The 14,427-nt window shown below is 34.8% G+C and overlaps 1 protein-coding gene across 1 annotated transcript in view; it reads right to left on the bottom strand.

The window, feature by feature from the left end:
• Nucleotides 1-943: 943 nt before the first annotated feature.
• Nucleotides 944-14,427, bottom strand: part of MARCHF6 (membrane associated ring-CH-type finger 6) — an 80,259-nt gene continuing 66,775 nt past the window's right edge. Inside the window, 5 exon segments of the mRNA XM_072605423.1 lie at nucleotides 944-1,364; nucleotides 4,383-4,518; nucleotides 8,077-8,209; nucleotides 10,055-10,144; nucleotides 13,161-13,295. Coding sequence (XP_072461524.1) covers nucleotides 1,274-1,364; nucleotides 4,383-4,518; nucleotides 8,077-8,209; nucleotides 10,055-10,144; nucleotides 13,161-13,295 — 585 coding nt within the window. The 3' untranslated portion in view covers nucleotides 944-1,273.

Here is a 14,427-nt window from a genome sequence, read left to right as displayed (position 1 = left end):
ATCAGCTCTCCCTGTAAATTTTCTAATTTCCAGCTTTGGTTATAAGGAAAACTAACTTTTTAAGTGAGATACCCTAGCAAGGTCCTAATGTAACACAGTTTGTATTTCTTTTGAAAAAACCAGCTCAGTTGGCTTCCTCCTAGACAAAATTTAGTTGGTTAATGGGAATCAATGTATTCACTCACATATAAAGCTTTTGATATTTGGGGAGATGATTGCTTGAAAAGTAGGAAAAATACATTCTCTAATTCCCACCCAGTCATTTGCTAGCTCACAGTGCTAGATTTTTCCAAATAATCTTCTCCATTATATTTTACCTAAGCAAATAAGCCACGTCTACAATTCGCAAAAACATCACAAAAATGTAGTAACTTCAGTAAAGTTACAGTACTGTATTGTTTATGATGTGATGTTGTATGACTTTTGGCCACTGCTGCCAACAAATGCGAATGAGTAAAGGAAACAACAAAAAGTCTTGATTTGGTGTTTTTGTTTTTTGGTTAAGTGTAGACATGCCCTTAACAAGCACAAAAACCTGACTTTCAATGCTGATCTCTAGGGTTATTAAAGTTATCAAAATTAAAAATAGATTCCTTACCTACAGCAAGATACTGTACAATATTACAAACACAGACACATGAAAAAAAATCAGGCAGTAGAAAACGTACAACAGCTTTGGTGTTCTACAAAACAACTTTCAAAAAGGTTGATAGTGAAGCACACAGTTCATGTTTTCTTACCACAGACATTTCACTGACGATTTGTATTTGTTTCTTTTCATGTTCTTGGTAAGGCCTCTCTACCCAAGAAAGTCAGAATGCATCAATTTAATAAGAACTATTAGGAACATCATAAAATGAGCTCCAAATTCACTGAAAAGTCTTGCCTCTTTGTGCCATCGCTTTGTGGCACTTTTCTTGACAACAGAACAGCAGGTCCAAAATAAAGTGACAACTACATTTAATAAATTAATATACATTTTTGTTTAAAGATGTACAATGCACATTCTGTTTAATCCAAGGTTTTAGGGTGTCAGGATACTTTCTATTTACACATATACAGATCTCAAACAGCAATGAAAAATGAAGAAGATGCAGATAGAGGAGCAGGTCTTCAACTGCTATCTAAATGCTAAGAATATGAATTTTTAAAAAGTTAAAGTAAAAACATTGCTGTAAAGATCATTGGGAAAAATATTATCCAGAGATAGAAGAGTCCACAAAAAAGGACACATAAAGGCAAAAGGAAGGTCAAGGTATTTAAGACAACTATTTTATTCTTGTGAAGACGGTGGAGATGGTGTTGACGTGCCTTGTTTACCTGACTTTCGCTCATAGTTCACTAGTCGTTGTCCCACAAGATATCTAAATTTGAAAAGAGAAGAATTAGTATTAGGAAAAATTTATGTATCCTTACATTTTAACAGATACAATCAAACAGCATATCTAGGCTTAAACCACTTTACATATAGAATCAATGTATTTTACTATTTGGAAAATACAGAATAGGGATCAGAAACAAATGAGCATCAATTCTAATTGGTCTGAATTTCAGCAATAACCATCCCAGGAATTTAGGAGATACTTAGGCTAGAAGGAGTTATAGAGAACAGGAACGGAACAAAGGAAGAGGAAAAAAAGAGAAGATAAGATGGAAATTAAAGGAAGAAGCAGATGAGAAGACCTAAGTGATAAATGTAAGATCTTAATTGCCTTAACAAGTCAGATTTACATAATGTTTTTTAAGGCTCATATAATGGCTTCCTCAAAGCACTGTGGGAAAAAGGCAATAATTATTAATAATATATATTATAAAATAATAATTAACAACCCCATTTTATATACAAGGAAACTGAGGCTCAGAGATCTTAACTGATTTAAACAAATTCACCTCTCACATCCTTGCTAGTTGTATGACCACTGGTAAATTATTTAACACCTTACAGGTTTAATTTCCTTATTTGTGAAATGGGTATAATTCAACCTATGCGCATTGTGCTAAGCACTAGAAATACCAAAGACAAAAATGAAAACAACTCCTGTCCTCAAGGTTACTGTATATGAACAAACAGAAAAATGAATGCAAAGTAATGTAAAAGTGGAATGAATGCTAATATAATACCTGTACTACACATTGTTATGAGAAGTGTACTTTGCAAACCCTAAAAAGCTATACAATGCTAGCTGTTCACTTATTTTTATTTTCTATGCCAATTGGTCCAAACCGCCCCCCCCCCATAACTATATACCCACAGGCTACACTTCCAGCAGATGACCTACCTTCCTTTTTTTCATTTAAATTTTTTTGAGTTACAATTTAAATTCTGAACTGTCTCCTTCCCCCACCACTGCTGCATCCAGCACTAAAGGAAGCTACCATTTAACACAGATTTATAAATAGTGTATAAGACTGTAACATATCTATTTCTATTTATCAATTCTTTCTCTGGAGATGGAGAGATCCTTCATAGATGATTTGATCCTGTAAACTAGCCCTATCCTAGCAGATAATCTTTTTTCCCTTAGCTTTAGAAATACCACACCCCTCCTGATTTTCCTTAATCTAGAAACTTATTTCTAGGTTCATCTACTTAAGGGCTAACGCATTAAATATCTGTGTTCCCTAAGGGTCTATCCTTAGTCCTCTTCTCTTCCCATCCTAGCTAACTTTGGCAGTCTCATTCAGTGTGGCTTCAAGTGTCAGATTTATGCAGATGATTCCTAAATCTTTTCTTAGTCTTTACCTCTCTTTTAAGATCCAAGTTCATATCTCCAGCTACCTACAGGATAATTTTTCTTCAATATCCCAGATTCTTCAAATTAGACATGTCCAAACAGGAGTTCACTATCCTTCCCCAAACCTACTTTCACTTTCTTTCTGTAACCACTACTCATCATTTCTCATGTCTGTCACCTTAATGTTATATTTTAATCTTTCTACTTCTTAACATCTCACAACTAGTTACCAAAAACTGTCAATTCCACCTCTGTACTATCTCTAGAATCTTTCCCCTCCTTTCGAGCTTCGTGGAATGAGAACCCAGTATAGGCTCTCTTTACCACCTGCCTAGACTACTTCAATAGTCGCCTTATACAGCTCTGTAATATCCACTTCCAACATTTTCAATCCATCCATGACCCAACTACCAGATAATTTCTTGTGCAAATTTCAGTAGTGGCCCATTGGCTATTCAGTAAAGTTCAAACTCCTGTCAACATTTGAAGACCCTTTAGTCTAGCTAAACTGAACTACTTCTTAGTCCCTTGAACATTTAACTTTTGCGGCCCTTGTTCAGGTTGTTGGTCCTTCTGTGTAGAAGTACCACCTTCCCCATTTTGCCTGTTTAATTTTTCTAACCATCCTCTAAAGTCTAATTAAAATACTACCTCCTCCAGGGAGTTATCCATAATCCTCTCACAAGCAATGTACCTTAACCTTAGAATTTCTCACAGCACTTTGCTATTTGAATCTCTACCTGTGGTAGTATGCCTATTTGTGTTGGTATCTTAACTCCTCTATAAGACTGTTAGTTCCTTGAGGATATACACAGAGTCTTCTCTGGAAAAACTGCTGAGTAATGATGTTATATTGTATTTCTCCTATGAACACAACATAACCATTAGTTTTTATTGTTCCTTTTAAACCTCAAGTTTAACTTTAGGTCAAACTTGACATACAAGTCCAGACCATGATTTTGATGGCATTATTTTTTTGTGTCTTTAAGATATAGGAGGAAGTACTTAAGGCTGTCACCTAAGGTAGGAAGTACATTAATTTATAGTAATCCACAATTGCCTTTAATCACCAAAAATGACCCCTCTTCACATGAAAGGGTAAAGGAAGAGTTTATTTTGTGGATTGTTGGAGTAATCTTGATTCTAAACATTTGCCAGACAGAAAATTCAATTAGTTTTGTACCCTTTGATTGTTGAGCACACATGTAATTTCATTACTGGAGGAATTCTTTCTAGCTGATAGAAAGTAAAAACATAAAGCCATGATTTATCACACTGAGTTGTTTTCAGTTTCTCACTCTTTCTACAACAAAACTTTCCAAATTTCTTTCCCATGTTCTTGTAATAGCACAACATCCATTACCACTCTGCAGTAATCTTCCCAACCACTATTATGAATAATTACAATAACAGTCCTGCTATTTGGTGTGTTTGTACTTTTTTTTTTTTTTACCACTACTATGTAGTATTCTAATACAGAAATTAAAGACTTCAGAGAGACCTAAACTCAATGGTCCAGATGAGCCAAAAATGTAATGCTAGAAGAGCCTATTTATATGTCTTTTTTACTCTGTCCAGTTAATCTTGATTTTAGTAACACAAATTAAGAACTATGAAAAAATTAAGAAGAAAAACTGGAAAACTCACTTGTCATTTTTAATATGTTCATAAAGGCGCTTGAACTGTCGAACCTGGAAGGACAGGATACCCATCAAAACCACCACCATTAGTAAAAAAGGATAAATTCGACGCTGTACCAAATTTTGCATTTCAGCAGTAACACCTGTAAAATAAATAAAACAAACCCTCAGTAAACGTAATAAGGGATACGAATGCTTCTATGTAGTCAAAAATTTAAAGTAAAATCAAATTTCCCTATGGTGAGGCAGTACTATGTAGGAAAAAAACTCAATGGATTCAAGAGTTTAATTCTAGTCCTCCAATAACAACTAGCTGTGTGACCCACTAAGCAAATAATTAAATCGACATTTCTCAGATGCAGTTTCCTCACCTAGGAACTGAAGCACTTAGACTGGATCTTTAGACTGTAATCTCCAATTACAAAATTCCCTATCAATGAACTCCCTAGGAAAAAATCTCCAGGGCCAGACAGATTCACAAGTGAATTCTATCAAACATTTAAAGAACAGTTAAATCCAATACTACATAGACTATTTGGGAAAATTGGGGAAGGAGTCCTCCCAAATTCTTTTTATGATACAAATATGGTTTTGACACCTAAACCAGGAAGAGCCAAAACAGAGAAAGAAAATTATAGACTAATTTATCTAATGAATATAGATGCAAAATTTTAAATAACATTTTAGCAAAAAGCAACTTATCACGAGAATAATACATTATGATCAGGTAGGATTCATACCAGGAATGCAAGATTGGTTCAGTATTAGGAAAACTACTAGCATTATTGATCAAATCAACAACAAAGGTAACAGAAACCACATGATTATCTCAACAGATGCAGAAAAAGCTTCTGACAAAATAAAACACTCATTTCTATTAAAAACAATGGAGAGCATAGGAATACATGGAACTTTCCATAAAATAATAAGCAGTATCTAACTAAAACCTTTAGCAAGCATTACATGCAATGGAGATAAGCTAGATGCATTTCCAATAAGATCAGGGGTGAAACAAGGATGTCCATTATCACCACTATTATTCAATATGGTACTAGAAATGTTAGCTGTAGCAATTAGAGAAGGTAAAGAAATTAGAATAGGCAAAGAAGAAACTAAGTTATCACTCTTTGCAGATGATATGATGATATACTTAGAGAATCCCAGAGATTCAAGTAAAAAAACTACTTGAAGTAATACACAACTTTGGCAAAGTTGCAGATTACAAAATAAACCCACACAAATCCTCTGCATTTCTACATATTAGTAATAAAGCTCAACAGCAAGAGATAGAAAGAGAAATCCCATTTAAAGCTAGGGTAGACACTATAAAATATTTGGGAGTTTACCTGCCAAAACAAACCCAGGGACTATATGAACACAATTACAAGACACTTTTTGCACAAATAAAGTCAGATCTAAGTAAGTGGCAAAACATCAGTTGCTCATGGGTAGGCCGAGCCAATGTAATAAAAATGATAATTCTACCTAAATTAATTTACTTATTTAGTGCCATACCAATCAAACTATCAGATAATTATTTTCTAGAGCTGGAAAAAATAATATCCAAATTCATCTGGAAGAACAAAAGGTCCAGAATATCAAGGGGACTAACGAAAAGAAATTCTGGGGAAGGTGGCCTAGCTCTTCCAGATCTCAAATTGTATTATAAAGCAGCAACTATCAAAACCACTTGGTACTGCCTAAGAAACAGAAGGGTAGACAAGTGGAACAGGCTACATACTCAAGACACAGTAGGCAATGAATATTGCAATCTACTGTTTGATAAACCTAAGGACCCCGGCTTCTGGGATAAGAACTCACTGTTCCACAAAAACTGCTGGGAAACCTGGATAACAGTATGGCAGAAACTAGGCACAGACCCATGCCTGACACCATACACAAGAATAAAGTCCAAATGGGTACACAATCTAGGTATAAAGATTGATACTATGGACAAATTGGTGGAGCAAGGAATAGTGTATTTATAAGATTTATGGAGAAGGGAAGAATTTTTGACTAAGGAAGAGATAGAAAGCATTATGAAGTGCAAAATGGATAATTTTGATTACATTAAACTGAAAAGGTTTTGCACAACCAAATCCAATGCAACCAAAATCGGGAGGGATATAGTAAATTGGGAAAGAATTTTTACAGCTAAGCTCAGGGATAAAGGCCTCATCTCTAGAATATATAGAGAACTGAGTCAAACGTACAAAAATACAAGTCATTCCCCAATTCATAAATGGTCAAAGGATATGAACAGGCAATTTTCAGAGAAAGAAATTAAAGATATCTATAGTCATATGAAAAAGTGCTCTAAATCACTTTTGATTAGAGAGATGCAAATCAAAACAGCTCTGAGGTACCACATCACACCTATCAGATTGGCAAACATGACAGAACAGGAAGACGATAAATGTTAGAGAGAATGTGGGAGAGTTGGGACACAATACACTGTTGGTGTAGCTGTGAGCTGATCCAACCATTCTGGAGAGCAATTTGGAACTATGCCAAAGGGCTACAAAAATGTGCATACTTTTTGACACAGCAATAGCACTTCTAGAACTGTAACCCCAAGGGATCATAAAAACGGGAAAGGGTCCCACATGTACAAAAATATTTATAGCAACACTCTTTGTGGTGGCCCCAAACTGGAAATCAAGGGGATGCCCATCAATTGGGGAATGGCTGAATAAATTATGGTATATGAATGTAATGGAATGGGGGGGAGAGGGAGGGAGAGGGAGAGGGAAAAGGATAGAGATAGAGAGAGAGAGAGAGAACTTTCTTTTTGAAAGTTCTTTCTAGTTAAATGGGAGAGAATCTTAACCTTTCTTCCCTTTCAGTTTATGCTGAACTATACTCTTTTACTTAAATATATATTAAGTAATAATAAGGTGATAAAACCAGCCTTAGTTATATGGATAGCATAGTGAAGGACCCTGTTTCTTAACTCCAGTGGCAAAATAAACTTTTAATGAACTGATATGCAATGTACAATTTAAAATTCTTCTGTTATTAAAATGACATTAAAGAAATAGGATGACACTGCTACAAATGAACACTTTAATTTTTCCTATTTCTCCCAAGGACAGAGAAAAGTCAGCAAAGTGCACATATTTTAAATTATGAACGTATATGATTACAGAAATTTTTGTCACAATTACAAAGTGGAAAAGTCATGTAATCTACTTTGAAAAAAGAGTGTATTTCAATAATAATATTTTTACAGGGATACGGTGAAGAACACTGTCTTTAACAAATGTTTTTAATGTCACTATTTTCATAATAACCAAACCAAACAAAGCTGAAATACTGAGGGAAAAAATTGGTCAGCTGTCTAACACGCAAATGATAACTTTTTCCTACAGAACTAAGTGCCTCCTGAAATCCTGTATGAAAAAGGCTAAATTATTATAGCAATAAGAATCATAAACTGACAGTTTAAAAGATCCAACATGCTGAAAATCAAAATTTGCATTAGGTAAGGTAATAACTATATCCAAGTTTCAAGAGTTTCTTCCTCTGGCTGTAGGTAATCTGACAAAATTATAATTTGAAATAATTTTCTGGTGAAAAGATGAGTATCCACAATTTGAAAAATGATCCCAAAAGATACCTAGAATATAACAAAATATTAATAAAACTTCTCTTGAAGCACTGAAATATGAAGAATAAACAGTAACAAGAATTTTACTCACCTAGTAAAGGTACAATACCAGATGCTATAATGTAAGGTACACAAAGAGAAAGCAACAGTACAGATATCACTGGTGCTGCTAGTTTTCGAATGATATAATGAAGATCAATATTACGGATGCCATTTGCATAAACCTAAAGCAATGAAAAAGCAGAGTAAGAGCAGGTAAATAAGAAAAAAAAACCTTCAGGCTAGAAAGACACCAACTAATCTGAAGTCCTACCTACCTATTTATTTCACCAAATCAAAATAACCAAAATTTGTTTTTTCCTTAAAAGGTTAGGCAAGTGACAGAAAACAGACATAAGAACTACTCAGTGGTTGACAGAACATTGCTCTGGGAGTATGCTTTGCACCCTGAGGGGCAGTATCACTCTGAGGATAGAGCAAGTCGTTGAACCTTGTAAAGTGTAGTTTTCTCATCTATAAAAGATACTGTCTAGCTCTTAATTTATGATCCTATGAATACATACACTTTTTCAACAATGTTGACTACATGTATTCTATACCCGGGAGGATTCATCTTGGAGGAAAAAGCAGGTTTTTTGGTTCTGTTCTATATCCTCTACTAAACAGGCAACACAGAAATATGCTCCCAAGGACAAAAAAATCTCTCCAACAAATGTGAGCAGTTAAGGAATTCTTTTGGCTTAACATGTTCCTCTTTGGAAATATAACTCTACCAAGACTAGAGTAGCCCATTTACATCACAATGCCTTTCTTTCAGTCAGATCAACATACACCAGTTAACATGATTATAATGAATGAGCTAGTTGAAAAAGAGGAAAAGATGATTTTGGAGCATGAATCTCTGAAGTGAAAGAAAACAAGCAAGGGTGGAATGCTATATAGGATTTTAGATAACAGACAGTAGAATACGTGGTAAGAAAGAAGGATAGAAAAATTTTGTCTCTATCGTCATTTTTCTTACATTCTTCTGGTTGAGAACGCAGCACAATCTGAGATGTCATATAAAGCTAAAACCTAGATGATTAAATATGTTTAACCAGCACTTCCAAACAAACATGCAACCACAAACTACCACATGACTTTACATTTTCGAAAATTCCATCGACTTCAGCAAAAGATGAAATCATTACTTAAGAACAGAAGATAAATCTGCACATCAAGCAAAATGAACAGACACTATGTACATGAGGATGGTCTCCGGTACTTATCTTACAACCTACTGGTTTTATATATTTAGTTATTCAAATACAGGGTTTGCCAAAAGCTGAAGTACACTGGTATTTCTAAAGAACAGTAATATTTCATTTATTTGTAGTCAGGGAATGAGATAGTTTATACTAGTGAATTTTCCAAGTTAACAAATTTAGTGCTTAAAGTACCAAAAGATTTATCCATTAAAGCACATAATCAGTTTGGATGAAAAATCTTCCTTAAGATAACTTATACTTCCCTGTCTTAAACAGAGCAGGATGATAGTTTTAAGTTGTTGTGATGACTCAGGACTATTGCTGTGAAAATCAGTTATTAGATTGTTGCCTCTGATGTCTCAGGGAATAAAGAAAGGAGTTAGGATTTTCTGCCTCTAATCAAAAAAGTTCCAGGATACTTAGATGGCCTTCTGTATCTATTTTCAAATATTTCCTATCACTTCATTTGCAGTCATTTGTTACTTCTGAATGCTTTCAGGGTTCATGTATCAAAAGCATAGACTTTCTGAAAAATCTTGATTATCTGATTTCTCAAACAAAATCAAACTAACCTAATAGCCAAACTTATCAGAAGCAAAGTAAGACTAAATGGGCTCTGAGTGAAAGCCTACCAACAAAGCAAGAGAATATTAGATCATAAAGTGACAAAACAGATTAGTAGCACAAAAGCTTTTTTTAAACTTTTCCTATTTTTTACTTTATTCCTGGCAGTTAAGATAACAGACAAATAAATGACAATTAAGTGAAGTACTATTACAGGAAACAAAGTTTCAATGCTGTTCAAGAGACAATTTTTCTTACCTGTTCAATTACTGTTTTTAACCACCACTGAGGTCCCATCAATGTTATGGCTGCAATTATTTTGGCATGGAGAACTCCAAGGGCCCAGTCCTAGGGTATAAAGATATTTAACTATTCTATTTTAGTAATGAGATGAGCTTATTAACAGTATACGAACCTAACAACTTCTTCAGTCAATATGTAAGAAGTTATACATTTCCTTTTAAAAATGTTGGCCAAGGGAAAAAAAAAGACCATTAATAAATAATTCTATAGCACTAGTCTATGGCAACACACTGGCAAACCTGTACTAGAAAACAAACCTTGCTTTTTCCAAAAGCTAAATCCTAATGCCACTGTAGGGATAAATTTCAAACATGTCTTTCAACAATCAACATGTAGATTTTCCTAAAGAGAATTTTAAATCAAAGGAGTTAAGTGACTGAGGCATAATTATCTAGTAATTTCAGCAAAGAATCACATAATTTCTATACAACCTTACCAGAAACTTCAGATGCATGCTTTATTCTTTCTCCTTGTTTACACAAATGTATTTTATTTTAACTTGAAAAGAAATCCACAGCAGCAGAAAAGCACTCCTCAACAGAAACATCAGTAAGGATATACTTGGGGTTTCACCAAATTTCTCAATTACCATCACATCTAACCTGGTTTGAGCTTTAGCTACATTCCCTAAGTGTACTCAAGGGGAAGTGAGGGGAAAGGAGTGGAGGGGAGTGAAGGGGAAAAGAGGAGGAGAGAGGGTAGGTGAAGGAAGAAGAAAATGCAGTACACTAATAGGGCTTTATCAGCCAACACATATGGCCCAGAAAGTACTCTGGCTAAACGTGCTAAACTCTCTCCATGAACCTTTCCATAAAATCTTCTGAGACATCTCTGCAAACTTTTAATTTGAGCCTTCACCTCAGAGTAAGGACCAATGTCCTAAAACATTGATCTTTCCCTGAAAATGGACAAACTAATCTGGTTTATAAATTACGGGACTTGCTCCAAGATCCGAAGTAAAAATTTGTTGAGTTTCTAAATAGTTACTTCTTAGAGATAAGCAAAGATCACAGTCCTCATAGCATTCTACTTCAATTATAGTCCCTGTACTTCTACTGACCCAGAGACATGAGAGCCATAATCTATCTAAAGAAATCACAGTTTATGGGGCAGCTAGGTGGCTCAGTGAATAGAGCACCAGCTCTGGCATCAAGAGGACCTGAGTTCAACTCCAGTCTCAGACATCTGACACTTTCCAGCTGTGTGATCTTGGCAAGTGTCTTAACCCCAACTGCCTTGCCTCTCCACTCCAAAAAAAAAAAAAGAAAAAGAAATCATAGTTTAGGTCCACAGACAGGTAAGCTCTTCAGGTACTGAGGGAATGTAAGCTCCTTGAGAGAGGAGGTTGTTTCATTCATTGTATTTGCATTCTTAGTGCCTAGCACATAACAGATACTTAATAATTATTTAATGATGGATTGAAAAAGGAAAGGTGGATCAGTCAGCTGCCTCCACTCAATATCCTAGCTGCCTTTACAAAGAATCACAAAATATTATTTAAGCTGGAAAAGATTGTGGAATCATTTAACTTCTCCATTTTAAAAAGGAGAAAATGGAAGCCTAGTCAGTTCCAGTGAAATGCTCAGAATCATACAGAGAAGAAGGGCAAAATGAGAACTAGGCATCTTTCCAATTACTTTTACTAAGTTAGGTAACACATGTAAAGCACTACACAAATGCCAGTCACTGTTATTGTTGGCCTGGATACGTGATTTCACTGGCATAGGAAATTCCTAGTTGAGGGATCTTCCTCTGTCAGTGCAGACTGGCATTGCTCTTCATTTTATATTTTTAGTATCTGAGAGATGCCTGTGGGTACTTAAAGGTGAAGGGGCACTGGCTGTGTCACAAATGATACTTGAGACCAGATCTTGCAGCATCCAAGGCCAGCTCTCTAACTACTGTGTTATGACCACCTCTAGTTATCTCTAGCTATACAGAAAGATATCTAGAGATTAATGCTTTTAGGGTTTTTTGGGAAAACTTGAAATTCTATCTATTTTTAACCTCACAATTTTAGGAATGGCTTCAAACCAGGTGTGGAAACATGAAATTACTGTTATGATTTCTAATGAACCTATACTTATTCACTTAATCAAAAAACATTTATGAAGTAACTGTGTCTGTCAGGCACATTCAGGCATGAGTGATACAAAGACAAAAAAATCTCTACCCTCACTGAGTCTACATTCTGTTGGGGAGATAATATGTATACTTATAAGTATATGCAAAATATAGATAAAATAAATGTGAGGTTGGTTTCCTGGGAAGGCGTTAGGAGGGACCAGGAAAGACATGGAGGAAGCAGCATTTCCGTTAGGTTTTAAAGGAATCGAAACATTCTAAGAAATGGGGTAAGAGGGGAGAGCGTTCCAGGGATTAAGGACAATCTTTACAAAGGCTAGATGCTGCGTCATGTATGGAAAAATCTATTTACCAGGACCAGAGAATATGGGAAGAATGTGGGCAGAAGACTAGAAAGAGGTTGGAGCTTGGTTGTGAAAAGTTTTAAATGTTATACAAAAGGATTTATATTTGCTCTTATGGGCATGAAAGAAACACTAAAGCTTCCTCAGTAGTGAAGCAACATGATCAGATTTGTGTTTGGCAGTTTTGTGGAGAACATGTACCTCTCATAACCTTAATGTCTTGTTTTCTCAGTATGTTACCTTAAACAAGACATTATGGTAATGAGAAGTACATATTATAGTTACTCAAGATGCATGAACTCTGAGGAAAAAAACTCAAACTTTCTTTTGGCTAATTCAAAATTAACATTTATTCATTTCTCTCTGAATGTTCGTAAACGTTATACTTAAAAATATGCTTACGAAAACAAATATTAATTATGCCTATCTCATCTTGCTGTAGGAATCAACACTATGTGACCAAAAAACTCAATGGCACTATTATAAAATACTGACTTACTTTTATGGCTCTGCTTCCTAAGATTGTAAGGATATCTGACAGATTCTTCAAAAGTAAAGAAATCAATCTAAATGAGGACCTGAATATTTCCAAATTAGTAGGACAAAAGCACCTGAAAGAGACAAGAACTGACCTGCCATGGGTAAAACAAAGGTGTCTGGTCCAATGGAACCCTCAGTGGTGCAACAATCACCAGTTCAAATAAAAGTCCAAGTAGAAGTGGCACAACACCAGCTAGGAGTACTGCTACTATCAAAGTCTTCATTATCTAATTAGAGAGAAAATGTCATGAGAGGTGACATGCTTTGGACATCTGTTTACAAGAACTTTTAATATTATCTTTTTTTAGGAGAGAAAAAACTTATTGTTGGTAGCTAGTAGAAAAAAAATGTCTGAATATAGTCCAATTCCCCCCTACAAATAAGATGTAGCCCCAAATGAGGTATCTTTGAAAGCAAAAATATATAAACAGGTACTCAAAAATAATCATACAGCATTAATATATTGAAAGATAATATTTTTTGTAAAACTTTTTCCTTATATGTTTTTCCAATTAAATTTTATTCTTTTTTTATCTTCATTATTCTAAATACTTCAACAAATGTGATAAAGATGTTCTCTCCTGCCTAACTCTCCTACTATATACATGACATACTGCTCTCAATTTTTAAACAAGTAAGAGGGAAAGTGCGGTCAATACAATAACTCACATCACCCTAAGCACCTTCTGGGATATACAGGGCAATCAAAATTTCATGAACATGTCAATATAAAATTTTGGGGAAAGAGGTCCTTTTCCAACTTTTATGATGGCAAGCCATAATAGCATAAAATATCATAGCCAAGAAATGAAGAAAACTAGAAATTTGTTTTTATCATATATAGTAACAAGGCTGGCATAGAGAATGTGGTCATTGGTTCAGTATATGTACATATCTTCTGTTGTTCCAAGCAGAAGATACATTAGAAAAGAAATAATAAAAACTATGATGATATATGGCTTTATTAAGTACATTAATAAGTAGCTCTCCCAATTTAGCAATCAAAATTTTGCCCCTCCCAGCCACTCCCTGTACAGTGAAATATAACTTCTTTCTCAAGCTCTCTAGTAGGCAAAGACAGTATTGAGTCTTAGATTCAAAGTCAACATTAAAGATAACCAAACATAGAATTATAAACTCAAAATGAAGCATAACAATTTTAGGTAAGTGAATAAGCTTAAGAAAGAAGTAGCCTATAAATTATAAAACATATCAGCTATAACTCATCATAAAGTGATCTGATAACTATAATGGTCAGAGATTAATACTCACTACAATAATGTACTACACACACACACACACACACACACACACACACACACACACACACACACACACACACACACACACACACACACA

Source organism: Notamacropus eugenii, chromosome 4, assembly GCF_028372415.1.
Source record: "Notamacropus eugenii isolate mMacEug1 chromosome 4, mMacEug1.pri_v2, whole genome shotgun sequence".
Taxonomy (NCBI): domain Eukaryota; kingdom Metazoa; phylum Chordata; class Mammalia; order Diprotodontia; family Macropodidae; genus Notamacropus; species Notamacropus eugenii.
This window is presented reverse-complemented; position numbering and strand designations above follow the sequence as displayed.